The 27,863-nt window shown below is 48.4% G+C and overlaps 2 protein-coding genes across 2 annotated transcripts; one reads left to right on the top strand and one right to left on the bottom strand.

Moving 5' to 3' along the window:
- The first annotated feature begins 500 nt into the window (after positions 1 to 500).
- LOC121592785 (putative mediator of RNA polymerase II transcription subunit 26) lies at positions 501 to 25,256 on the top strand. Its single transcript, XM_041914579.1, has 6 exons — positions 501 to 874; positions 14,590 to 14,781; positions 22,842 to 23,128; positions 23,206 to 23,373; positions 23,823 to 24,811; positions 24,886 to 25,256. Exons 1-6 carry the CDS (start codon positions 782 to 784, stop codon positions 24,906 to 24,908), a joined length of 1,752 nt encoding a protein of 583 aa, XP_041770513.1. The 5' UTR covers positions 501 to 781; the 3' UTR covers positions 24,909 to 25,256.
- A 1,514-nt stretch (positions 25,257 to 26,770) lies between these two features.
- LOC121592788 (bladder cancer-associated protein) lies at positions 26,771 to 27,760 on the bottom strand. Its single transcript, XM_041914581.1, has 2 exons — positions 27,051 to 27,760; positions 26,771 to 26,947 (listed from the first exon to the last, which is right to left on the bottom strand). Exon 1 carries the CDS (start codon positions 27,334 to 27,336, stop codon positions 27,097 to 27,099), a length of 240 nt encoding a protein of 79 aa, XP_041770515.1. The 5' UTR covers positions 27,337 to 27,760; the 3' UTR covers positions 26,771 to 26,947; positions 27,051 to 27,096.
- Between the last annotated feature and the right edge of the window lie 103 nt (positions 27,761 to 27,863).

Genomic DNA, 27,863 nt, shown 5'->3' with positions numbered 1-27,863 from the left:
AAAAATATGGAAGTATGCAAAAACATTGGGATACAACCATTAATCCTTGGGAAACCCCTATAAGTCTTGCAAGACAGGTTAAGAATGAGTGTTGCACAGTAAAACACAGTAAACTATTGCGACCGAGTGTGAAATGTATTTTAAATTAGGTGTTAAATAAAAAAAAGTAACAAAAATACGCCTTTTGAGAAAGTAGAAATGCAGATCACGTTCCAACAAGACTTGTTCAATTAAAATCCCTGTAAATATATAATCTTCTACAAATGTATCTACTTTACTGCTCTATTACCTTTGCAATGAATATAGTGTGTCCATCACTGTACATCGTCACCACTCCACCGTTCAAACACCACTCGCGATCACGATCGTGCACCCTCAACAGCGGCGTAAAAACGCACACACACACACACACACCGACAGACAGAGCACCGCATACGATCGCATCCCCATCGTGTTGCGCCCTGAACGTGGCTCGCGCGGATTATATGGTGGCGAGCGGTTTCAAACTAATTCAAACGTTCCGCGACTGTTCACGCGAACGGACGTCCCCTCGGTCAGAGCAGCAAGAAGCAAATCGCGTATCTTCCCTTTTCCCCACCCTTGGTCCGTGCCAGCAGGAACCAAGATCTCGCAAGCGTTTCGTAATCCGTCTTTCGGGTTTCGGTGTGCCCTCGGTCCGTTTCGTTTGTTTGTTTGTTCCGTGGCTTCCGTGGTTTCCGTTTTGCGCAAACAGTGCTGTGAGTAGCGCGAGCGATCAACGCCGATCATCCATCCTACCAAGATGCTGGAGAAGGAACCGGACTCGATGGCCGTGACGATGAAGCAGGATTATGCTGCGAGTGAAGTGTACAGCACCACCAGTGAAGCCCCACCCGTAAGTGTCGCCTTGTCTGACTCTCTGTCTGCCCATCTTTCTCATCCCGTTGCCAGTTGCATTCATCTCATCGTCCAAATTAACAAATGCATCTGCCAAGCGCTAAAGTTTTAGAGCTTTTGTTTTTTGTGAAAATTCTGCCCCGGCAGCTCCCAACTCAATTGCTGCCCTCCTCCACGTAGCTGCAGCACCGGAAGCTTTCCAAGTGATTTTCTAACGCTTGTACTGTGTCGTGATGATCGTGTCGGACCGTGTGCAACACGAAACAAAACACCACACGGCACTCCACAAGCAGCGAAGCCCCCCACATTAATGCGCACACCTCGGGAATGCATTGTTTGGTGCCTGACTGTGTGTGCGATGTAAACCCACTGCATTAAGGTCAAACCAACCAACCAGTGTGTGTGTGTGTGCGATTGTGGTTTTTCGTGCGATTTTTCCTCAGCGACAGAGGCCGACAGTCACTGCTCGTGATCTCGTGTCGCCGCCGTTTCGAACTCTTTCATCACCGACCCGGGGGAGCGGTTGAAGGGATTCGGTTCCACTCAATCCTACTACATCACCTACCCGGTCCACCTTGGACGCAAGGTGGCCGGGCGTCGAGCGTATCCGGCTTGCCGGCTGAAAGTGAGACTCTTGCGCTGTGGCACACAAACAGCAAACGAGCACACGGCGGTGGCAGATTTGTTGCTCATTTACATCTTCTCTACCCTCTCCGCTTTTCCGTTGTATGGGGTTTTAATGCGCCGAATCGATTCGAATCGTTTCCATTGCAGCTGAAGCTATAAATCGTAGCCCGAGCGAAGATGGTTCTCGGCTGGCAGAGCAGTGCCGCTTGCTTGCCGTCTTGCGATCCGCGCCAGCTTCCATTCTTAGCAGGCCCGACGCGCGATGACGCAGGAGATGTGTGTTAAGGCTATATTTTACTCAGCTCCGTCGAGAGACCTTGAGAATAATAATGATACTGTTGATGCTGCTGCCGATGCTACTGCCACATCTTCGCTACGGCGACTGTTACGGGTGGTTTCTCGGTAAAAGCTCGCTGTCGATGTTTGCTTCCAACTGGACGGAGCATGTTTTTTTGTTGTTGTTTTTTTGGGGAGTTATTTTGGTGATGTGGCATCGCTTGCACTGGGAGAGCTCGTTTTAAGATCATTCTTTTGAACCTCAGATATGCAGAGCAGTGAAGCTTGAGAACTCAAAGAATTGACCTCGACCAAAAAAAAACCCCACCATTTTACTGTTTTCAGAAGTCGTTTTAATGTTTCACGGATCTTCTATAAAAAAAAGATTGTCTGATGCGCGCATCGGTTCCCATCGCAAGCACAGCAAATAATTTGCCCACCAAATCGTGATCGTACACTCGATCGTTTGCCTGCGGTTTGCGTACCTTTTCGGGCGCGATGGCGAACTGGCCGGTTTTGTGGATCGCCTTTTTGACAAGCTAGCAATGGTTCGCACCCTACAGGGCACCAATTTATGACTTCAGAACTGTAATTATGGTCCTCTAATTAAAGCTGGTGCTTGTTCTGCAAAACGTTTCGCTTTGAAACACATAATTTGCTGCTTCATTTTGTACTGATGTCAAGTAAAGGTGTCTGCCATTAATATTGCTATAAAAAAAATGAAGTCTTTAGTGACTGACGTGAAAGTAAACCACAGTTCCATGGTCGGTTGAAGACAAGAGCAATGAAAGCATGACATTATCACTCCACACACAACACCTCAAATAGCGGACTATGTTTGAACTGAATTGTACCTATGCAGCTACTAAGCGTGTAACAATTAGATGCAGCTGCAGTTACTGCAACACGCAGCCGGCACCATCTCACCATGGCAAATGCAATCCGTTCCGATGTGCAGCTACACTAATGTGTCGCACAGTGACAATGATAATGCATTTGCAGCTAATGCAGCTAAGAATCCTAATTAAAGCGATCGCGATCCATCGGCACCCCGTTCCCGTTGTGAACCTAAAAACGCACTGACTCCGAAAGCAAATGGATTATCAAAATCGGTACCGAACCGTGGCGCTTCTGCATGTGGACGAGCGCGAGCACCCAACAATTGTCTCATTTTTGGGCGGGTTTTTGTTTTTGAGTGGTGAAGAGGGTGGCGAAAATTTCAGCCCGTTCAGTGGGGAGGGCTCCTCTCTCTCTCCGATGCGTTGGCGATGAAACTAAAAACACAACACCATTGTTGTGTTGTGTTGTATGCCTATTGTTGCCCGCTGACCCGATACTGCCGATCGCAACGCAACGTCCCTGGCCCCGTAAGGCACCATCTGCCAGCCAGTGTGCCATCCTTCCCGCCTGCCCCCTGGGTTAAGTGCTTTTATTTGCGATTCACGCGTACACTGTCCAAAAAACAAAACACCCTCCCATCGGGGGTTTCTCGTTTGCCAGTGCGTTCAAGTCTTTCGATCGGTTAAGTATTGGGGCGATGAAGTCACTACGGCCGGGTGTGTTTGTGCGGATTCATTGCACCTTCACTTGCCGGGCGGAATTTATGCACTTTTCTCAACCGTTTTCGAAGCATTTATCTCCTCGGGGAGGGTTCTTCGGGTTTGGAACGTGGGCGGAGATTAAAAAAAAAAGAAAAACAATCGTCACGGAATAATGAGCCGCCGGTAGCTTTGGGAAGCTTTTTTCTATCGACCCCACGGGGGAAGGTGTTTCTATTTCCATTTCGTTGTTTCTTGACTCAACACAACTACGCCAAAGCATCGCCGCAGAATTTGTAGCACGGTCGGAAACAATGCAGACCAAACCATCAGCTTGAACGCCTTTTTTTCCACAACCGCCAATTCCACCGGCAATCCGGCACAATCTAATCGCTTTTCGCCCTGCACTCCAACCGGAATTGCCGGATTTTCTTCCCCTCCTTCCCATGCTGGGGTAATTGTTTACTCCTCTTCCTTACTTTCGATTCGGTTAAGCATAACACTTCTGATTAGTTAACAAGATGCAATTCTCGCAACGCCAAGCCAAGCAAAAATGAAAGCAAAACCCGAAAAACAGCAAAACGGAAATGAGGAGATTGCTGTTGAGGCAACCCACAAAAAGCGGCAGCCCAAACGGCACACTCCAGCAAAAAAAATGGAAAGGAACAAGGAAACGAACCGCCGCGTAGCATATGCTGCAGTAGCGCATACAAGTGTGAGGAAAGAAGCATAAATAGCCGAACGCTTGGTGAAAAGAACGAGCGATCGGTTGTGCGTGAAACAAACACTCCTCCGCCCCCCCAACACCAATGGTTATAATAACAGACGTTACATTTAATTTTATTGAACGTCTATTACCGCGCCACAGGGTCCAGTGCCCCGACGCGCGCGCGATCGTTGGTGATTTGCAAACGCGGGCGTTGGCGTTGCATAATCAAAGCCCTTTCCCCACGCTGGGCGAATGATTAAATTTCCTTTCCAATTAGATCGCCCGAAAACAAAGCAAAGCACGAGCAAGATAGGGAGTTGCTTGAGAGAGAGAGAGAGAGAGAGAGAGAGAGAGAGAGAGAGAGAGCAAACGCATTGCCAAATAATTCGCCAAACCAGGTGTGTAGCTACCGCAGCGCCTTCCAGGCAAATGGGTTCGGCCAACAAATGCGTTGAGAGAATTCCTATTTGCTTTTATAGCAGCGTATCTGTCAGTTACTGAATGTTTTGGGGTGTTTTGTTTTTTTTTCGAGGGGTCACTTTGAATTCGAAACTCAAAACTGCCCCCAAGTCACAGCTGGAGATGGTGGAATGTTACACAAAAATGCGAATAAAAGTCCGATTTAATTAAGCATCCCCTGCGTGGTTCGTGTTCTCTAGCCTCCGAGCATAAAACGTTTGAATCCCATTGGAAATTAAAACGAAACCTTCCCACTACAGTTTCTGATTCAATCGGTTTAAAGCTGCCATCCCAGTGCGAACAAAAAAATGCAATCTTTTCAAAGATGGGCAAATAATGATTTTCGCAACATGAAAACAAAAAGCCAATCCAACGTTCGCTCGTGCACCGACGGTCGCCTCAGCTGGCTTAATTGGCAAACGTGTTTATTTCCACCTGGATGTGGTGTCACTTCTGGTGGTGGTGGTGGTGCCAAAACGCGATGGACACGAACGACGACACGGTTTCTAAACGCGCTGGGAAGTTTTGGTCGCGGGTATTGATTCTGTCGCGGCAAGAAGTAAAAGGATGATCGGACCACGCTATCCCAGCTACCGCTCTAAGTTGACCTAGATCTTGGGGGCCTGCCACTGCCACCACACGGATCGATCGGCGAGAGCGACAGAGAGGAGAGGTACATGTACATCAAATCCAAACAAACGGCAGCTGGTTTGATGATGAATTCATAGGCAATCGGTTCGGTTCGGGGCACACATTTTCCACGCTCGCTTGCTGTTTTCCCTCCAATGCAATGCAGCGCAACACCTGCCAAAGACAATCGAAAAGCTCCACTCCATTCGCTACGTTACACATTTCAGTCTAGTTTCACCCCCAAACCAATCGATTCGATCGGCTCGAATTCGTTCTCCGCGAGTTGTTTTCTATTTTTAAAGCTTCATCAGCGTGGAAAAAATCACTCCTTTCTCCGTACTTATACTATTATTATTTTTCGCTCTTCGAGATGAGCTTTGACAATGTTTTCCACCCTCCATTTGGTAGTGTGCTCGATAATTAAGCCGTTCTTAAGGTGATTGTTACGGCGCACTCGTTGCACTTGGGCTGTAAGTCACGAACGGTTTCGTAAATCGAACGCGCTCTTTAAAAAGGGAACAAGCTGTTTGTTCGTTCTCTGTGTTGCTCTTCTTCTCATTCCCATCGATTGTGACACGCAGCTTGTGGCAGTTTCCTGCGTTCCAACTGTTCAAACACAAACATTGCACATGGTGGCAGTACTGCCGTCTTTGCTACGGGAATAAAAGGGAAGATAGAAACCAAGCACACGAGACCTGGGACGTACAAAAGACGGACGAGATAGCTACCGGTCGGTGCGGTATTTCCCAGCCATGGGGAAAAACAGCCGTGCGTTGTCACGTACTCGACCGACGTGCCGATATCGCATCGACGTGCCTTTCAAAAGGGAACCGGAAGACAAAGAAAACTAATCATATCTTGGTGGAGTGGAGTTTCTTATTGTTTCTATTTTTAAAACCTTGTCAATAGTGCACATTCTTGTCGGGGAAACCTTTACGCCCTACGTCTCAACTCGCTTGTCTGTAACCTACATTGGGTAAGGTTTCCCATTAAAATCTAATTTCCGAGGGAGCCAATCGAGAAACGGCTGAGACACAATCGCCCCGAGTGAGGGGTTGACTGACCGCAAAAATACCCCCGAAAAACTGTCACCACCGATTGCAATTGCACCGCATAATTGTTGACCTCGTTTGGCGCACTGAGGCGGCCTAAGCCGCGGGGCAAATTTCTATCCTCTCTCTATGTGTATGTGTGTGTGTGTGTGTGTGTGTGTGTGTGTGTGTGTGTATGTCCCGAGTTATAATACACAAATAATGGTGTGGCAACGCTCAATTCAGCGCACGCGTCACCCCACCATACCTTCAGGGGGAAAGTAAGGCATTAAGCAATGGACTCGGCCTGGTTGCCTGCAGGTTTCGTTTCGTCGCCGCAGTCAGCGAGAGGACAGCAACAGTGTGGCAAATGTGCAACACTTTCGCCATTAACCGAAACCGCAAAACCTTTCACGACCCTTTGCCTTGGGAGACACCAAAGTGGTCCTCGCGGAACGAAGCGCACACGCAAGCGGTGAGCAAAGTAAAAGAACGCTCTCCGAAGCGGGGAGCGGATGATATTATCCGATTTCGAAATGGTTTATACATATATTTTTGCCCTCCAGTACCAATCGGATTTTTTGAGCACACGGGACCGAAAGTTGCAGCAAAACCCCCTTGGGCCAGCGAGACGCATCTCGCCAGGCCGGATGAAACTGAAAGTGAAGTAAAAGTTTGATCGTTCCCAGCAGCAGTCGTCGCCTGGGAAACGGGTGACACAAACTCCCACGCCACAACCGAGACTGTTGGGAGCTGCTGGGAGCACCCGACAGGCGTTTTCGATACGGCTGACTGTATTCAGCGACAGCAGCTTACTTCCTTCTAGGGGTGTGTGTGTGTGTGAGTGGACAGGCAATAATGCTTAACTGTAACAAACTTCAGCCGGGACAGATACGCCACGGAGGAGCAGAGGTTGACAGTAATCGATTACCATATAAAGTTGGTGCTGAATTACTTTATGTGTGCAGTTTTGTGTCTGTCTGTCGGTGCAGAAGTGAAATGGGGAAATGGAAAGCAAATTTCTATGCCTGATTTTGTGCGACTTGCTCCTTATACAAAGCATCACAGCATCACAAGTTTGCATCGAAGGTATTACGTTACGTGATTCTGAAGTTGAACATCTTCCAATGCTTCCAATTAGTGAAGGGTTTAGTTGGCATCCGGAGTCCACTCAGATCCGACTATGACAATTTCGGATACAACTCCGGAAGCTTGGTCCTCCCAGCATTATCCGTAGTCGTTCAGAATCGTCTAGAGCCGTCCTAAGTCATCTGGAGTCGTTTGGAGTCGTGAGGAGTCGTCCGCAGTCGTCCGGAGTCGTCTGGAATCACCCAGAGTCGTCCCGAGTTTCACCGGACAATCCAGTTAACATTGGCCAACTTGGATACCGGTCGACTCCGATCGACTCTAGACGACTCTGAATGACCTCGACGCTGGTCGATTTCGGACGACTCCGAATGACTCCGGATGACTACGGATGACTTCGGATGAGTCTCTGGACTGAGTCTGGATGATTTCGGAAGACTCCGACCAAGACAACTATGACTCCAGACGACTCCAACCATGACGATTACGACTCCAGACGACTCCGGACTAACAATAGTCGAAGTCAGACTTCTCTGGATAACTACTACCAATAAAAGCCTGCGTCATTGGCACCCAATGGTGCGCAAACTCCGTTCCTTGAGGCTCTTCACGATGCAGGGGAAATGATGCGAGATCTGAGCAAGAACCCGGTAACTGTTTCTGTTCCAATAACAACCACCGCAACCTTGAACAATTCGTGATTGTCTCACGCTCTACAGGACGAATGGCCAAGCGCAATGGCTCCCACGATCAACACCAGCTTGATGAGTGCACACTTGAGTTTGAGCACCACCATAACCAGGAAGCAATTAGTCGTACCAACGTCATCGAAACATCACATCATCCTCTCTCTCTCTCTCTCTCTCTCTCTCTCTCTCTCTCTCTCTCTCTCTCTCTCTCTCTCTCTCTCTGCCATCGTCTCTTGAAACAGTTGCTGGATAATTGATATGTTTCGTTGTGCCATGAAGCAGATACTTGAAAATCGATACCCGCGGGGACCGACGAGTTCAACACGATCTTGTGATCGCGCGAAATTGGAAACTCATTCCAGCACTTAAAGTGTGCACCCGATGGCGATGGCGATTGGATGGGATACACGGGTTTTGAGTTTGCCAATTGTGAAAATGGCCCAAAACAAGGAAATCATACGCTTTTGCTTGGGACGTTTGCCTCCGGTCGTCAGCAGAGGGCGTGATATTACCTTACCCGTGCTTTAGCTTTGAAAGGTCGGAACAGGATAATTTGACACTTTGAAGCGATTGTTGCAAGCAACCAGGGGGGGGGGGGGGGGGGGGGGGGGGGGGGGAACAAAAGCTTTTATCGCTCGCTAGCGCCCCTTTGCAAAGGTTCCAGAAAATGCACGCAATTAAAGCGTGCTTGCGCCAGCCCTAACGCAAGGGTCAATGGGAATTATCTGCTTAACTGTGGAACCTTATTATGGATTATAAAACTGGTTGCGTTCAAAACCCAACAGCAACATCTCCAGCAGACCCCGAGAATTGCAGATCGTTCAAAATACACTCCAATGATCGTAGGTGCTCCGTCCATACCTCCCTCCACCTAAAGCTCCCTTTAAACCAATCCCAGGGTCAGTGCGGCCACGGATCCGAAACAATAAACATGTCCGGTGCAATGGTTCTAGCTGAAGCTGACGTGGTTCATGCGCCATGGAGCGTTTTGGCTGGCACGCACAAAACAAACCCTTTACGATTCATTCGTGTAATGACCGTCCGGTGCTATTAATGTAATGAGGGTCCATTTTTGTTGCTGCTGTCCGCTGGTTCCCCTATTTTGCGTCTCGTCGCTCTACTCCTACGCTGATGAGCAAATAACTACGGCTCTCCACCTTCAACACGCTCCAACTAACTGATGCTCGGCTTCTGATTGCTTGGCTAGTTTGCGAGAAATTACCTTTCCCCTCTGGTGATGCGGGCGGGAGGAAACAAAAACACAGAATGTAATACTTCCGGCAGAGCGGCGGCGCAATCGTGTCCAGTTCGGCTGCGCGATGCGGTTGGCAGACAAAAGTGAAACTTTACACACGCAAACACGGCCCCACATGACCTAATGAGGGAGTTTGCTACAGTTGATAGCAGATTGGAGTAATTTAACGCTTTGCTGCATCGCTGGATCGCGCGAGATAGTAATGCAGGCAGGAGGCTGGTTCTTTCAGGTTGGCCAGTTTTGCAACAAAAAAAAAAAAACAAAAAATTGAGTAACGATCGAATGATCAATTCTTGGCATGCGATCATCTCTACCGGCAGCGTCGGCTGTTGAAAGCAGCGTCAGATCAATGGAAGGGTCTTGCGAAGGGATCGTTCCTCTTGTGTGGTTGCACAACATTTACGAGCTCCCCAGGCCCCGCTTGCACAGAACGCAGGGAACCGATTGAACCGAAGGGCCGAAGAGGTGGTAGGAGATTGATTAAATAACTTCTTCACAGCAGAGCGAGGAAAAACAATTCGACTTCTTCCATCGAATAATTGCAATGCGATACGGTTAAACAACCGATTAGACACGGAACTTTTGCTAAGACGCTGGTAAGACGCTAGTAAGGCCCAAGCGAAGCGTAAACTTGCTCTAGCGAAGCAACACAACAACAAAAAAGCACACACACAAAGGGTTTTTTTTTTTTCAAGACGTAACATCCCCTGACAAGACCCGATCGGTTGGTACGATGGATTATGACTTCCAAGCAGCCAAAACCCCTTCCCCAGAAACATTGTCCACAAAGACTCACCCTTCAGCACAACATAGAGTGTGCGCAAAACAATCGATCCCTCTGTCTGCCTGCCTGCCTGTCGGTTGGTCGGTCGTTTCGTCGGTTCGGTTTCGCTTTTCATCGCGCTACGAATGTGGGCCACACATACCCGAGCGCGCGCGTGTGTCCGTGTGTCGCTTAATGAACGACAGGCAGGCCCAGACTTGCCCTAGAGGCCCCCAGGCAGACAGATTAATGCCGTCGTCAGGCAACTGACCGCCGTTGGTCGGTTTTGATTGACGGTCGCTTGCTCATTCCGATCAGGGTGCAGCTTCGTGCCAACTGGAGAGCGCCGAACGCATGTGTCGATCGGGCTACTTTTCGGCTTCACCATTGTAGGTTAGTTGCACATTGCGTGCAAAACAAGCCACGGTGGGGTGGGTCGGACCTACTGGGCTGGGGCGCTAAAAATAACGCATCATCTCATACGGTCAGGCGGTCAGAGCAAAAGGGCTAGAAAGCCGGTTCAAGACATGAATCGTGGTTGAAAGTGATGACTGTTTTTGTTTTTATTTTGTCCGTTTTCAATTAGCTAAGAAAGATTGATTTTAATTACCTAAAGTGTGTTAAAACACTTAAAAAGGGTTTGAATGTAAGGGGGAAAAAGTGTAAATCAACTTCCACCCTTAAACAATTCCCACCCTCACACACTCACCCAATCTTTCTCACCGGAAAATCGAACAAAAAGGTACGCACGCGCATTTTTCCGAACGCCCGTCCGGCCCGTATTTCTATCGTGAGTACAAATACCTTCCCAGCAGTAGCAGCAGCTAGTGGCAGTAGAAAATAGAAACACTGACACATTAAACCCCATTCCGCGTTAGCATTGCTGTGGTGGGAAAATTGTGGGAAAATAGCTCACAAATAGGTGAAACCATCGACAATAACTCGCAACGGAAGGGAACACAAAAAAAACAAAACACACAAACACTGCCAAGTGTCGGGGTCGGCAACTCAAAAAAAAAAGGGAAAGGAAAACTGCATGTCCAGCGTGCATTCAAACAGTAATTTTCAGCCTGCACACAACACACAGCACACTTTTTCGTGTACAATTCCCCCTACCGACCGATCAGAGCAGGCGAGCGCGCCCGCGCGCGTTCGTTGCGCATTCGCGCGTTGAAGTTTTCCTCTTTTTGTAGCCGTTTTTTTTGTTGTTGTTGACGCTCATGCTGATGCGCCAACGACGGTGGTCTCCGGATTTTTGCCGACCAAAAGCAAGTAATCAATCTGATGCTGCCGGTTGGCCGACCAACCAACGATGCACAATTGCGCACGTAACGTAAACGGGGTGTTGCATAAGTGCGCCATTTACATTGGGTGGGAAGGGGAATACATTTTACTACGCTCAACACCAGCACCACCAGAAAGGAAGGTTTGGTTGCAAAACTTTACGTTCGACCTTAAGCGACAATTAAAATGGAGGGTTTTAAACAAAAAAAAAAGAACGCCCTCAAATTTTAATCGTTTGCACTAAAATGGTTTCGTGCTTAATTTAGATGAATGTTTAATGGGTGATGGAATGAAGACGATCCGTCTCTCCCTCTCCCTTGGTGGCACCCAAAAGCACAAACTCAAGATAGAAAAAAAAAATAACAAAACACAGAGCTTGTGAAGATGGATGATGTCAGCAGAAGGTTAGCTTCTTTTTTTTTATTGGTTGCTGCGCTTCTAATAGCGAAACGATTCAAACATTTTGGGGCCTGCTCACCCCGGCCCGGAAAATTACCATACTCACGTTAATGATGTTAGCGCAAAGTACTCTTTATGCCCATTTCGTGGTCGTGATGATCCACCGCGACTTCTCGGCTCAGTGTGTGTGTGTGAGGAAGCGACTGTGTGCATGTGAATGGTGTTGTTGTGCTTTTTTTTTTTCTCCTTCGGTTTCTTCGCCTCAGAAGAGACCCACACTCGCTTCTGCAAAATCGTTCTCGAGTGTGCTTCAAAACGCAAACGCCGTCTTGCCACTTGTTGCCACGTCTTGCCACCGAGCTCAATCAGCAGTGCACAGTTCACGTCGATTCACGCATGCAAATGCCTCATTCGTTTAACAGTGCACGGGGGCTGGCTGAGATGCTTCAATCAAACCAACAGTTCAGTTCATCAGTTCCCTTTTTCGGTAACGGACGATGAGTAGCTAAAGTTAATAATGAGCGCACACGCTGAACAGACATGGAGATGATCTCGCACACCTCCACCGCATGAACCGATGATGTATGCAAAATACAAACTCACGCTCGGAGTACGATTTTTGACGATCGAATTCACACCCCGCAGCAGTAGGGCAAAGAGCTGATCGAGCATGATGATGCTGGCAAAACAAAATGTACGGCGTGATTTCAGCCGATCTGGACGATCCGGTACAAGCTGTGACGTGCAGTTTCCTGCAGCACTTACAGCCAGACAAGCTAGGCGGATCTTTGTGTAATCGAGCGAGGTCAAGTGAGCAAAAAAAGCTAAACAAAAATATCTCTTAACGATCCTCCTTCGGTGATAAAGCAAACCCGCGCTCATTACGGTGCGGCAGCTGGGAATCAATTAAGGGAAGAGAATGTTATACCATGATACCGTGCCACAGCAAGCTGGTTCAGATCTCATCATTAACCACACACACACATGCCACCCCACCAGGGCAAGCGATTTGTAAACAAACTAATCCCGCCGCATTCAAAGCCTTCTGCTAAGCTCACTTCTGCCTATTACTTTTCAAAAAAAAGCCGCATTTCAAATTCCATCCCCATTATTCCTCGCGAGGGGGTCGAGAGCTTCGGATTTTCATCCGGGAAAGTGTACCCTTTCTCTTGTGACCTTCGGCCCCTTTCCCGCTGGAGAAAGAGGGTTCCAATTTGCCCCGTTTGCGCGGCGTTGATTTATTTCTGTTTAATTACACTAACCACGGCAGTGTGAGCTTACGGGCGTTCGGGCTAATCTTTGCCCTTTTCTGGAAAGGTTCAGAGGCTTTATCAGGCGTGACTGAGTTGACCTGGAATGGGGGATGATGTGCAATAGGCCCAGCACGGTGAAAAGCAGTAAATCATCAATCATAAAAGAACCGAAACAGCTGATGAGAGACGGTGTGGAACGATCGTGTTGGTGGCAAAGTTTCAGTTACCTTCCCGAGCTTGTATTGCTATCCCGATCATAAATTGTAAATTTCGATTTTAAGTAGACCGATTAACCGGTGGGTGTTGTCCTAAGCGAACGATACGATCTTAACTGTGCATCCGGTTGCTTATTTATCATTTTGATATTGAACAGGAAAGAAACCCATTCCTTTCGATTTATGAAAAATTTACCTCCAAAGATTACGTGACATCTAAAGCACACAGCGAGCAAAAGCAGTTCCGGTGGGACTTTCAGACCCGAAGATAACATATATTTTTGCCAAGAAAAATTTCCCGTTTGTTTTTGAATGCGATTATACTGGAATTGGCACCGAAAAATCGCCACAAATCAAAGCAGGAGTTTACTCAAAGCACATTTACTTTCACTCCGAAAGTCTGTTCTCCTCGCTTTTTGCTTTATTTGAAGGAGCTTTCTATAAATACCCATGAGGCAGAATTTGCATGTCTCTTCCACCTTTGCAGGTTGAAAAGCTGCTCGAACGACACATTTAAAATGGTTTCCAAAAGAAAAAAAACACAAACGAACCAAAACTGCAATTGATTTCCGGAATTGAAAACACTTAAGTGCTTAGGAGCATGCTGCATCATTGTTTTCCGGTAGAGCGACAAAGTTGCAAACAAAACTACTGATTGTGCCTAGAGTAAGGGGATTTCCCATCTTTACGCCTTTCTCTCTTTCCAATTTCACAATTCCTCCTCCTCCCGGACACATTCGGGCGAATGGCATGATGTCAGCGGAACAAAAAGGTGGCAAAGTGTTTAACGCGAATATTGACACACGGCTGGGCTAAAAACAATATTGATATGTTATTGAGCATCTCCCACATTGCCCATTCACTTTGTGTGGAACTTTCTCACTCAAGTGAGGAGTTTTTTTTTGCCGCTGTTCTCGCTTTGGGCGGGTTAGTCGCTTCAGTCCCCAACGGCTCAACAAATGAAAGGGGAAGTTTTATTACTCAGCGTTCGGAGCGGTTAAACATTCCCGGGAATATATTTATATCATACTGCTTCCCATCCATATATCGATGGAACGTCCAACCGCAGCGGCCAGGATCGTTTCGGATACCGCATATAAGGAGCGGCGATTACGAGTGTTGCAGCAGGCAAACAGCCACAGCCGTCGGATGACGACGTAATGCGTACGTGTGCGGAATACTACTGGGCCGGCAAAAAGGAGCTTGACTCGTTCGTTCCCATGTGCAGTTGCTCCGATATGCTAATGCGAGCTCTTTCCGGTGGTTGGCTAAGCCGGATGCGCTCCCCGGAGACAGCGAGCGACCGGAAATTGGAACTGAATCGAACCATTTTGTCCAAAGTTTGTTGGTTTCACAATAGCTTAAGCCTATTGTGTTTGGCGATTGGCATTGCATGGTGCAGAAAAACTCCACCAATGACTTCTATTTATGCATTTTGCACAATTTAATCGAATATTTCAATTGTTTAGTAATTATGCCCTTTCATTCTCTTCTTGCAGGCCTACAAAATGCGCCAAGCCAACTCGGTGAAGATCGCCAAGATCATCGCGATCACCGTGGTGCTGTCGTCCTTCATACTGGGATCGTTCATCCTGGCCTCGTCGTACCTGCAGGCGAAGCAGTCCTGCGACCAAATGCAGGCCCTCGATGCCGTCCTCAACAAGGAGTTGATGCTGGAAGCGATGCAGCAGGTAAGTTCAATTAAAAAAAAAAAAAAAAAAAACATCCATTAGTATTCCACACAGAAAGCCACAAGACGGATGTGTCAAGATCATGGCCACATCGAACGTTGTGTGATCTTCAGTATCATCTTTCTATTCACCCCCGTCGGGAGTCAAGTACAGGTGCTCACCGAAGCATACACAACAAAAAAAAACTGGGCGGTCACGCCCGTTGTCAACACTTTTGGCCACGTACGATTGCGTGCCCGGTCAGCCGGAAAGCTATAAAACAAGAAGCGAATAGGAAGACCCGGGCGGGCAGGCGGCTAGTTTGTTTTCAGAAGAGACAGCACGCGGAGAAAGACACGCGGCTGTACTTCAATGTTTCTCGCTTGCTATTTTTCGTGTGTTGGTAGTCACAACATTGGGGCGCTTTCTTGGAACAGCATGGAACCACAGCAAGGCGGCGTTGGTTTCCATAAACCACACAATTTATTTACCCCAAAACGTCAAGCAATTTGTAGACCTTGCAGCCCCGAGGGGTACGCGGTGTGTTGCTATTCTCGCTGTAGGAAGCATCTTTTTTGCTGACACCGAACGAAGCACCTAACCTCAACACTTCTTCGGGCTAGCAGTACTTAGTAGAGCTAGCAGCGCATGACGATTTGTTGCTCGCTTTGCCATCATCACACACCGGAAAGCTTTTAACGTCGTGGTTTGGTGTTGCGGGCCCCGCAGAGACCATCTTTGTGGGAAGAGGACCGGTCTGCAGATGCTGACCCACCTTGCTGCACACCTCACTGACTTGTGCGTCCTCTGCACTATCCACCGCATAGTACACCACAACAGGCGAATCGTTTGTCGTAATCCACTTATGCCGATTGTTCCTTCGTGATTACCGGCTGGATGACGTTTGGGGAGTCGCACTACTGGTGCGAGATCTTCGCGTTCACCAGCTTCTGCTCCAACGCCGCTGTGAGGCTGTGCGGCGATCGTAAAAGTCAGGCGGCCAGGAGGCATCGCGAGCGCTTGACAGCTTTATGGTCTGCGGGGTTGTGTGCTTCTCGCCATCTTATTTTGTTTTATTTCCAGCTGGTCCCCGTACAAGACGTGCTAACGCATGGCAGTGTACAGCTTTACGAGTGGCGATAGTTCAAGGTTCTGTGGTATTGCGGGGAGGGATAACAAAACGCTAAACCACGGGACCATTTGATGCCTCGTTGAATAACGTTGATGGACCGCAGCTAATGGGGTTATCGTTCGGATGTATCTTTTGGAACCTGGCAATTGGCACGTTTTATCACTGCCCGTGCTAGTTGGTGGCGGGTAATAGGGGGAACTCATCGAGCGGAAATGTGAGCACTTGTAGATGTGTAATATATGCGTTAAGGTGCAATATTTCTTCCAGTATGTCAAGTATTATCTAAAAAACATACCTGACATAATCAGATAGCCAGAGAGCTTCTTTGAAAAGCCGACCAATACGATCAACAATTCAGATGTTACAAGAACCTTGTGTTTAGTTGTAATCTTCATCGCTGATTTCAAGGAAATGATTACCAAAATCTGATTTCTGAACGTTGCAATTGGGAGTGTCACTAAGATCCAATGTACACTCCCACTTCCCAATGGAATAACCTTCTCGATAGAACTAACTATTATTAATTAACCTTCAGATGCGCAACGGAAGATGCCACTTAATATCCCACAATCAAATGAATCTGTTTAGAACACTCCCTCCAACGACGCAACGCTGGAGAACCAATTCCGATGCTAATTGTACTGCGATGCACTAGTCACCGGGACGCAGAGACATCCATCCATCATAAATACCCTTTTCGTGCGGTTTACTGCTCTTACAGCACAATGCATCCGATTGTGCCCTCACCGAAAAGCCGAACCTAACGATGTGGGCATGACATTTTGGAAAATCAAGGACAGGTCGTGACTAAACGGTGCTCCTCTCCGATGCAATCACCCTCTAGAATGACCAAGACAAGACAATTGGAGGTTGATGGGAGGGTTGTGAAATGTATAAAATATAGCCCTTTTTTATTGCAATTAGGTTCGGAGCTAATAGCCAGCGACACAGCGACACCGTCCGTTAGTGACGCTAGTCAATCTCCCTTTAGCCAGTGAAGCCATCTTAAAGTTGCCGTCTATAAATGGTTGTCTGTGGAGTTTGAATCGCGCCTGTTCTCAACATTCCTCCAAAAAAAAACCCCCCCAAACAAAACAGGTTTAGTAAATGGTCAGCGAAATTGTTTATCAGCTCTCCCAGGTATCAAAAAGCTGTTTTGTTTTTCGAGAAGTTTAACGCCCCGCGAAAGATGATTCTCGAAACAGGAAAAAACCAAGCTTTTCGTTTGTTGTGCAACAATCTGGAAATTCTGGTTTCATCTCGCAACTGAACAAGCTCAAACCAGTTTCGATCCAAAAAAGAGAAGCTTTTTCAAACGCAATAATAAGCCCCACGGACGGAGTTGCCGATAAGAAGAGCTTCTTTTTGCATCTTATTAGTGTGGCAGAGCGAGAGAGCATGAGCATCTTGTGTATCATTTTTCCTCTCTTGACTTGTAGCGATGTATCAACAGAAGGCAAATTGACACCACCTTGTGATCGCAATCCGTTTGTCCGGTTGTGTAACGTCGGGCTACCCCAGGGTACCTTACCGGATATTGAAGCTCATTACACTGCCACCGCCACCGGTGCCTTCCAGTGCAACTACTACAATTGCGCCGCAGCTGCTTTCTTATCATCCGCGAGATTGAGCGCAATCGGTGAGAAAATTAAGAACAAAGAACGCCGACAGTAGCGGCATGTAACAATCTGTGGAGCTTGAATTTGATACCGCAAACACCGGGGAAGATGCTGCACTCGCACCGTTCGACCTAGTCTGTCGCAGGCATTTTATTTATTAGCAGCCTTCGCATTGCAGGCCAATCTCGGGGTTTGGGAGGTTCGAGAGCCGTTCCCATCGCCCCACTTTTTTGCCGCAAGGTTAATTAAAGCCTTGATCACCTACCGATAAGCTTGGTAATGGGGGTTAGGCAATGATTGGACGAAAAAGCATGCCTGCCCTCTCCCTATCTACTACTATCTCGAACAAGCGCCACGCTTAACGCAAGCTGCCCGCCTCACCTCACACACAACAAAAAAAAAAGAGCGCACTTTGTAGATGCGACTCCACGTGATTAAAGTTCGCATGTTCGTTGACGGCGATGCAAACGCGGCAGGAACAAAAAAGAGATGTTCCAGATTTTGCTGTTCTAACGAGTTCGTGACTGACAGCTAGCAGGGAATTGGGACGGTTGGCCGTTTTTCTTGCTTGCGACCCATCTACAGAGATGACAATTTAGGTAACAAAATTTCACCTGATTTCCCCCTTGGTTTAAGTTCAAAACCCTGCACGAATCGCGCCCATAGTGCCTTTCGCGCGCGATTTCGAAACGATTTCAAAGTTTGGAATGTCCAATTCCCTCATCCCGTGGCACGTTTTCCTGCCGTACCGTGGTATCGATCGACCCTTTGAGAGCTACACAGGCTGGGAGAGGGAAAAACAATGAGCAATTGATTTTCTATAATTTGTACCTCCAAACATGGATCCCTGGAACCTTCCGCCATCGTGTAGCATCGCCTAAGCACTCGAAACCAATCGTCTACCCCCAATGCCCCCCCCCCCCCCACCATTCCATCCGACATGCTAATAATGGAGGGCGGCCCTCACCCACCCTCAGACGAACCAGCCAATCCAGCACAATCGTGCATTGCGATCGCGATCGTATCATTAGCGACTCACGGTGACGCAGGTCCACCCCATGATGGATGGATGATGCACCGTTCGTAGATCGTCTTTTTTTTTGTTCCTCGGTACGCAATTGATATCTAGGGGAGAAGACACTAAAGGCCAACCCAGGGAGTGGGTGGTGGTGTAAAGATGCGCTGCTGCTGCTGCTACTCCTCGTCCCCATTTTTGGACGTTTGGAATTGACGATCGCCGCTCGAGCGCGAATGCATTGCGCCAACTGTCCAGGCGCTGTGTCGGTCGATGGTTTTATTCGTTTGTTTGTTTTACTTTTAAGTACACAATTTCTTTTAATTACAATTACGTAAAGCAAGAGTGCTCTATTGCCACCCATCCGCCCGCCCGCAGTTGGGTTGCGTGTGTTCGTCCGACGGGTTCGGGGGTTCGTCGCTTTGATAGCACCAACCATCAAAGCGAAGCAAAAGGCAAGGCGAGAGACAGGCGGTTCGTTGTTGTTTTGCCCACTGACCGGATTTTGATTCACGTAACATTAAACACCCTCCATAACCGTGCTCTGCCCGGCGAACAGGAAGAAAGGATATAACAGGCAAAAAAACGGTCCAAAAAAAGCTTTCCATTTGCTTCGTTCGTGATCGAGTACACTTCCCACTATCTACTTTCGCAAACAAGCGTGGCGTGGGTGGCTTTTTTTTTTGTTGGTTTTGCGAAACAACATCACGCACATCGTGTGAATGATGTTTGCAACGTTTCTGTCGGGGGGAAACCATCAAGACAAAACAACTACCAAGCTCCAAAGCAAACGGCGGCAAAGGTAGGATAAATGGTGCCTCGCCTTTGCTTGTTTAGCCGGCAGGCAAGCAGGCAGGCAAAGATAAATTATACTTTCGGTTCGTCGTCTGGCTGTTGTCAACAAAACGGCGTCGCTCTGGGCAGCGCACCTTGTCCCGGGAATGTCATTTATTATTTAAAAAAAGCGTTTCGCTTTTTCTTTCGACGGGATTTGGCACTAACCACCATCACTGGTAGAAAGAAAACGATTTGTGTAAAATGTTTATGAAACACGTTAAATAGTGACACACTGTGCAAGGTTTGCCCTCTGACAGCAAAACAAACATCCCGCGACCAAAGACCCGGAGATGTTTCCTTTTCATTGCCAAAAACTAGACGACGAACCCGGCGTTCGTTGTTTGCCAACCTTCTACGGTTGATCATCAGGTGACTGACGAAGGTGGTTCGAGGTTTGGCTGTTTAAGTAGCTGATTAGCATGATGCAAAATGCGAACCGAACCGCTGCCCGTTCACGGACCGATCGCATGATCGGCGCCACGGCCGCTTTTCGTAAATATATTGCAAACGGAACGGAATATGAATCCACCAAGCCGCCGTTCACCGCTCGGTAAGAGTGATTTCCAAATGTACAAACCGACACACACACACACACACGCACTTAAGCCTTCTCTTTTTGCTGATTGCGCGCGAATCTGTTGAAGATTGCCACTAAAAGGGGGTGGTAAGGTGACTTTCTGCCCCATTCGTGACAGATCGTTTACCTCTCACTTTTTGGAGGATTTGTTAATGAGCCGTGTACTCATTGGGGAGAGGGAGGAAGTTGGCATACTAATGTAAGCAAAAGCAAGATGCCCCTTCAAGCCGCAATGTGTGAATGACTCATAACTGGGTAAGTGGGAATGAAAGTGAAACGCGATATGTGTCTCGCTTGTGGCACACAGCATCATATTTAAATCATACCGACCGCTCGAGTACACTGTCTTCTAAGAACACAGATCGTCCCCCACTGATCGGACGGGGTTCAACAGCCTTTACAAACATTAAAGCCCCGTTATATAACGCATCCCTTCAGCTCTTAAGCCACGGCTTGAAGACAAAAGAGACGGCAGCAGCATCAGAATTTCAAATCCACCAGCACCAGCTCCAGTGAGCCAGAGTGCCTCGCAGTGCAGCGTCATCCGCTGATTTCCATCCCAAAACCGTCTTCGTCTTCGTTCCATCGGAAAGGTCACTAGACTTTAAATGGGAGGCCCTTTGGATTCATGCCTGTGGAGGATTTACAAATCAAAAGCCAAACGAAACCCGCTGAGCCGAACCGTTCACCGTTTGGTGGCGTTTGTGTGTAAGCCAGCCACATAAAACTAGTCCTCCCCCCCCCTTCTTCCATGTCGCTTGATTAGGTCCCGCGCGTAGATAACCTAACGACGGGTTCGTCGCTTACCTCTTGTGTCGTTGAAATCATCTCGATCTCGAGCTCTACTCAATCTCGCAATGAATCTGAAAAAATCCAAATGCGATCTGTACGTGTGGGAGAAGTTAATACACCGCCCCGGGGGGAGGAGTAGCGGTGGCATGAGCAGTCATAACGGGTAAATAATGGTAACAACACAAACCCGCGCAAAGAAAGTAAGCATTTCGGGTGGGGTGCGAAAAGTACCACCGACCAAGCCGGCCGCCCCGCTAGCTTTCCGAGTGCGCCGACGGGATTGTGGTAAAACCACTTTCACTTTTCTTTCCTAGGCGTTGTTTCCATGCTGAGCGTGTGTATGTGTGTGTTGGATGCTGGCTAAACCATCCCTACAAAGCCGTGGCTACAAAGAGCGAGCGAGAGTGAGAAGCGAAGCGAAGATCAAAGGTTCACCACCGCGCTCTTCTTGCCAAGGACTAGCCCCTTAACCATTCCTCCCTCTCCAAAGGGTGCACAAATAGATGGACAAGCCCTCTTCTCCGGATGCTGCTAGAAACACACAGGCGAAGATGAAGTAACCGCTGCCATACGCGCGCCAAGGGGGTTCGTCGCTTGTGCGGTGGTTTGAAAATAAAAACGCTTCAACAGTACATTCAACCGACCCGCAGCACCGGGCGGCCACAGTGGTGCTACTGGAGGTCTAATCCGATGTTTAGGGGGTCTTCGCCACCATTTGTACCGTTTCCCCGAGTGAACCCGAGATGGGCTTGTGTGTACTTCACTGCAGAAGGTGAAGAAGACTGACTGTTTTTGGACTCCTCACAGCAAAAAAAAGGTCGTTTCATAATCGCTACTACGATTTATCATCGCAGCGGATCGTACATCGTAGGAGCTTCTGGCTGTAGTGCTGTATTGTACTGCTTAAGTGCACGCTTTTTTGCTGTTTCGAATACTTCACTATTTTTGTTACGACGTATTCAACCAGGGTGTGTAGAATGTGCCACCTTTTGACTGATGTTTACCACACGGCAGCTTTGCAAAGCGTGTAACGAGCGTGTGTAATTGCACAGACAGTTGGACGTGAAAGCGCGCCTGACATACGACGGGGGATAAGAGACAGAGCTCGCGACAATCTGTGGCTAATCGTGTGACTGATGGGCATTAGTGCCTACCATACGTTGCTGGGATTAGAAGGACAGTACATTTGCAACATCATTATGGAGGGAATGGAGGGTAGTAACATGAGGAGTATTTCACGATCATACAAACGATGTGCTCTTGTGGAATGAGAAATGTTCCACCGGAGCGCTATTTAGACAAATCAAGTACAACAAATAGACTTGTTGATTATTGCATCTTCTTGAAATAGAAGATCACCTGGAAGTACTCGTCCCACCATTGGCCTAACCAAATGCATGTGACGATCGTGATCGTATCGTGACATCTACACGCAATCCACACATCACACGCATACTCTCTATCGATGTCCGCACGAAACACCAAACATGAAGAATCATTTTATCACGAATCTAGCGTAACATCGACACCGAATGGACATTACAACATACAAGCCACCGAGTGACACACCACTAGAGACACGTTGGGACTTTCGTAACTCCCCGGTTTTGACCAAATCTGACCCCCCTGGTAACTGCAATACATGCAATTCCCTTATTAGAATTGCCATATGGCTCACGTGACGAAGAGTTCGAATTCCAATCCAAACAGCCACTTTGCCACTATCCGATACCATGGGAAAGAAATGGCTTTCTCCCTACCCCCCCCCCCCCCCCCCCCCCCCCCCCCCCCGAATGGCATAACACGTAGGCGCTCTCGTTATCGCGCATTATCATTGTTATCGTATCGAGAGTTGGTGGCCAAAGGGTTTCCCAACAACGCCCGCGAAAGGCTATGTAACCGTGTGTTTGTTTGGCACGCTTTACGCAATGTTACTTGCAGCGCGTGTAGGAAGTGTAAACAAGCCTTTCTCTGTACCGACGTCCGGCATCGCTGGTTACACTAAACACTTACATCATTGCGTCTTGTTACGAACTGTACAAAGGAACCCGCGAATGTACGAAGTTGGAGTTGGACTAACACATCGATTTTATCTTTGCTTTTGTCCAGGAGATGCCAAAGGCTCAGGCACTGATGCAGGACAACCTGTCGGCCGATGAGAGCAACCTCCAGACCATCGATCGGGAGGAGAGCAAGAAGCACAAGCAGGAAGCGGAGGCCCACAAACATCACAAGGAAGATTCGGACGAGTCGGGCGACTCGGAGGATGAGGACGATTCGTCGAACGATGGCGAAAGCGATGAGTTGATCGACATGAACAACCGTCACCGTGTCAACCTGCCGCTCGATCTGCATCTGACCGATCTGGCGAGTGCTATCCTTCGGGAAAACCAGAAGTGAGTGGGCGCTTGCGAGCAGGAGTTTGAAGTGAGTGGGATATTCAACTTCGTTTTTCGGTCCCATTTCCTCGCAGGTCCCGCATGAACTGCATCGTGGAGCGACGCCGTTCTGAGGAGTTGGTCGATTCGCCGCCGAAGATGGTGCGCCTGCCGTTCGGCATGGATCTGACCACGGACCCGAAGCAGCAGAAGGTTACCGGTGAGCGCATTGCCATCTTCTGCGAGTCGGGCAATGAGCTGAAGTAAGTGTTGTCAACTACCAGGAGTTCTTTAGAGTAGTGATGTGCTCTTTGGAGTGCACCCACGATTGAAATCGTTCGGAGTCGTCCAGAGTCATCCGAAGTCGTTCGGAGTCATCCAGAGTCGGCCAGAGTTGGCCGGAATCGACCCGATTTGGAGTCGGTTGGAGTCAACAGCAGCCCTTCGGTACTTGATGTGGCTTCGACTCCAACCGATTCCGGACAATTCCGAAGACTCCGAACGCCTCGGGATGACTGCAACTCCCAAAGACTCCGAACGACTTTGGACGATTCCGGACGATTCCGAACGACTCCGGATAATGCTGGACGGACCTACCTTCCACAGTCGATTCCAAAATTATCGAAGTCGGATCGGAGTCGACTCCGGATCTTTGCCAACTTTACCCATCACTACTTTACAGTGAACTAACAAAGTAACTCCTTCGCAATAGGAACGAGGATGCCGAGCCTGTCCGCCAGATTCTGATCCCGATCCCGCCGGTTCGTACCTTCGGCCCGCTCACCCACCTGCCCCAGCAGATGGGTCCACCCGCCCAAACCATCATTCGCCAGATGCCACGACCAATCTTCCCGATGCCCCTGATGAACCCCCACCAACAACAGCAGCAGCAGCAACAGTCTCAGCAGCAGCTGCCCCCGATCCCGGCCTCGATCATGCAGGCCCCGCGCCCGGACGGACCGATGGGTCGCCCGAACTTCCACCCCTTCCTCCAGCAGCTGCCCCAGATCATGGCCGCCCAGATGCACCAGCAGCAGTCGGCACCGCAGCCCCAGCCCGCCGCCATGCCACCGCACACCGAGGTCCGCATCCATCTGCAGCGCGTTCCGATCCCGGAGTTCATGCGCCCCTTCCTGCCGCCCCAGATCGTCCGCAGCCAGCCGGAACCGGAACAGCAGCAGCAGCAGCAGCCAGCTCCCCAGCAGCAACAGCAGCAGATGCCCCAGCAGCAGGAGGTCCAGATCCGTGAGATGCCGATCGACATGGCGATGCACAAGTTCCCGGTGCCCTCGTCGGAGGAGATGAACGTGGCCGACTTTGCCGCCCAGAAGTTTACCGAGCAGCTGCGCTCGCTCATCGCCCGCATTGCCGAGTCGGAGGAAAGCGAGGAGGAGACCGATTCCTACCGCAACGTGCCGGACCAGGAGGGCCCATCGCCACACTCGGACGAGCGCGAGCTGCAGGAGCAGCAGCCGCCGCGCCCAACCGAGCCGGAAATGGCACACCAGGCACAGGAGGAGCAGGAGCATCAGGTCCAGCACCAGTCGGAACAGCAAGTGGCGCAACAGCAGCAGCCCGTGCCGCAGCCGATGCTGCCGATGGGACGAATCCACTACGGTCGCAGTCTACTGACCCCGATCAGCCTGCCCGGCAAGGTGGTGGAGACGTCCGCCTCCGAGGAGGATGCTGTCCGTCCGCACTGTAAGTATTTTGTTTGTCTCGGAGCAGCACAATCGAACGTACGCTAACAATCCTTATTCCCGGTGTTTTTCCAGATGTCCAGCCACGATCGGTTTAAATCGATAGTAACGATAGGAGAGGGCTTACCCAATATCCAAAAAACAGAAAAACGGTAGCAGCACTCCTTTTCTCCCCACAACACCCTATGGGCTTGTTATTTTTTCTCCTTTTCTCCCGTTTTGTGTGTGTGCTACCCCAAACACAACCACACGCCGACACAAATTGTGATGTGATTTTAAAAAAATGCAGAATTACCACGCCACGGACACATATCCTAGCTACTACCACATCCACATCCTACTGGACAGCAAACCCCATCAGCGATAAATCAGCGAATCTCAACGTGGTGTGTGGTTGCCCGCACGCAAAAAAAAAAAAAAAACATCACCCTTTAAAGACAAGGGAATAAATGAAATAATGTGTAAATATGATTTTGGATTTGAACAAGGGAACGAATGGTGTGTGCGTCTGTCGAAGCGGCATTAAACATCGCCTTCGGCAAGAAGGAGTAAAGAAGGAATTAACTGGATTGATTAGCGCGTTTGAGTAATGTGTGTGTGTGTGTACGTGAAGCGCAAAGCGCGTTTCTTTGAACCACAATCTGCTCGAAGTGATAAGTGAACGCGCCGACGCATTTTGGGAAAGCGAATGGAAGACGAGTGGTGTGTTTGTTGGTACCTGGGAACCGGGAGGGAAAATTTAATACATCCCATGTACAAGTACAAGCGCGAGCGACTTCAACAAGACAGTCGGCTTTCGGAGATGGTTTTTACTAATTGAGGATCCCCTTTTAGCAAGCAACAACATACAAAAGAAAAACCCGGCAAGCACACCCACTTCCCGCCAGGGGAACGATACAGCAAGCAACAGCAAAAAAAAGCTGAGTTAGACAGCATTCAACTGTGTATGTTCAAAGCTGACAAATAAATCTTATAAATATGATTTTAAAAACGTGTATGATGCGTCTCTCTTCTTTCTCTGCACGAGGTTCCGGTTTCACCCCTTTTTATGGTAACAATTTGACATTATTTTGAGTTGGTTTTATTTAATGGTGTGTACAGCTGCTGCTTTAATTGATTTTCAACACGCTAACCTAAGGACATTAAGGATTGTAATTTAAAAAAAATAAATACTACATGTATGTTCATAACTATGTACAAGTTATCGTTATCCGAATTGCACCCCTCGCCAACACGCTGCGCGGGCTAAGTTCGCGTGAGTTTTCGTGCTTTTGTAGCGTCTTTGTTGAGTCTTTTTCCTTTAATCCACTGTGGGTGGTTTGTTTTTTGATATTTGTAGGTGAAGTATAGCTTAAATTCCCCCACGAAACCACACTAGTGACACCCTCGGGAGTAATGATGCGCACTTTTGAGGGACTAATTTTTTTTTTTGGGGCACTTCTTGGCACAGAAGCACTCATTCCTTAATGACCAGCTGCTTCGGCCAGAACAATGATAGGGGGGACGTTTTTATCAATTTTGAATTTAGAACTGCCAATATATAAATATCGTTAACAAACAACCATTAAACCTGAATGCGTACTACACGCCGTATCGATTACTGTTCCAAAAAACGTGTCACTACTTTAAGCTAGTAAAGTTTTCTGTTTCTGTTGCTCTATCCTGTATGTTTTCTCTAAGCTTTTGCTGCTTCATAATTCCTTTGGACACATGCCCACCTTCGCGCACACCTTCTCCAGTATCAATCACATCGGGCAAGCTACGACTAATGTTTTTTTTTATGTTTATGTTTATGCTGCGCTCGTCTGCACGCACGCTTCAAGCTAGTTTATCAAATCTCCCGTTTACAGCACAACCGCCTTTGCGTTTAAGATTGATCTGCGTCCTGCAGTCTTTGTGTTCTCAAAAAAAATTACCTATAAATCCAGGACTCCACACGAGTGAAACAACGAAACCTACATCCAATCGTAAGGCAAAATTTTTACTAAACAATTCCAAACTCAACTTCTAAAACGAAAAAAAACAGAATTATTTTATCTAAACATGGTGCTGGCGCTTTTAACGCTTTTAAGATTTCTGTCTCGCTTCGTTTTCATCTCCTCGTGCACCCTCACAATTAACACGCATTTGTCTAAATCTTTGGCCATTTTTGGATAGAAAACGGTGGAAATGGAGAGATAAATCAGGATAGAAAGTGTTTAAAATCAAAGCGGTAAACAAGGAAGTAACCACTGCCCTACCAGCGCATCAGCTCACGCGTCTTCGACTTGTCCGCGTCCGGTTCGATTAGCCGTTGTCGCACGTGTGGCCCTCGCAGTTGCCCCAGAACAGGCAGTTGCCGACGCCACTGTTGCAGATCAGGAACACGGCCATTAGAAACACCAGGCTGCAGATGGTGCACGGTTTGCGCTCGAGAAAGAAGCCGATCAGATAGAGCACGATAAACATCACATGCGTCTGCATCAGGGCCGGGTTCGTCGGCTTGGGAATCAGCAGCACCGGGATGAGACACTGCAGGCAGTACATGGTGCCGGACGTCCCGCCGTCGGCGGATCACACCCCGTCCGGGACAGTTTTGCCACACGACGACAGCGGTGGTGTTGGTGTTTTCTTGCCTTTCGTCGCTCGATGCCAGTGACACCAAGGCGGGCGGATGCTTTCACTGTCGTCTGCTTTCGTCACCCTTCTGCCTCCTGGCCTGAGCCAATGTATGCGTATAGATGTTGTGGTCTGCTTTCTTATCGCCCGCAGAATAATGTGCTGTTGCTTCTCCACGTCTTATCTCCGACGTGGCCCGATTCCACGCCTACCCGGGGACAGTTTTAGCATTGAATCTTGATTGCAACAAGCTTGGTGATACTCTTTTTTTCGGAGGAAAACGTTCGTATTTACACTTTTTCTCTTGTGCTTTTCTCTTTTTTTAGAAGAAATTGTGACACCTGTGCAACATACGTATACATCAGGTGAGCGCAGCATGGTGACGTTTTGGATTGGACTCTATTTACCTTGGCCATGGCGAAGGCTTGCCTTCAATGCAAGTTTTCACAACATTC

This window comes from Anopheles merus, chromosome 2L, assembly GCF_017562075.2.
Source record: "Anopheles merus strain MAF chromosome 2L, AmerM5.1, whole genome shotgun sequence".
NCBI lineage: Eukaryota > Metazoa > Arthropoda > Insecta > Diptera > Culicidae > Anopheles > Anopheles merus.
Note: the sequence above shows the minus strand (reverse complement) of the source record. Positions and strands in the feature narration are given on the sequence as shown.

Coding starts and splice junctions, on each gene's coding strand:
- LOC121592785 (XM_041914579.1), top strand. CDS start 782: ATGCTGGAGAAGGAACCGGACTCGATGGCCGTGACGATGAAGCAGGAT. Junction 14,782..22,841: donor TGCTGGAAGCGATGCAGCAG/GTAAGTTCAATT, acceptor GCTTTTGTCCAG/GAGATGCCAAAGGCTCAGGC. Junction 23,374..23,822: donor GAGTCGGGCAATGAGCTGAA/GTAAGTGTTGTC, acceptor CCTTCGCAATAG/GAACGAGGATGCCGAGCCTG.
- LOC121592788 (XM_041914581.1), bottom strand. CDS start 27,336: ATGTACTGCCTGCAGTGTCTCATCCCGGTGCTGCTGATTCCCAAGCCG.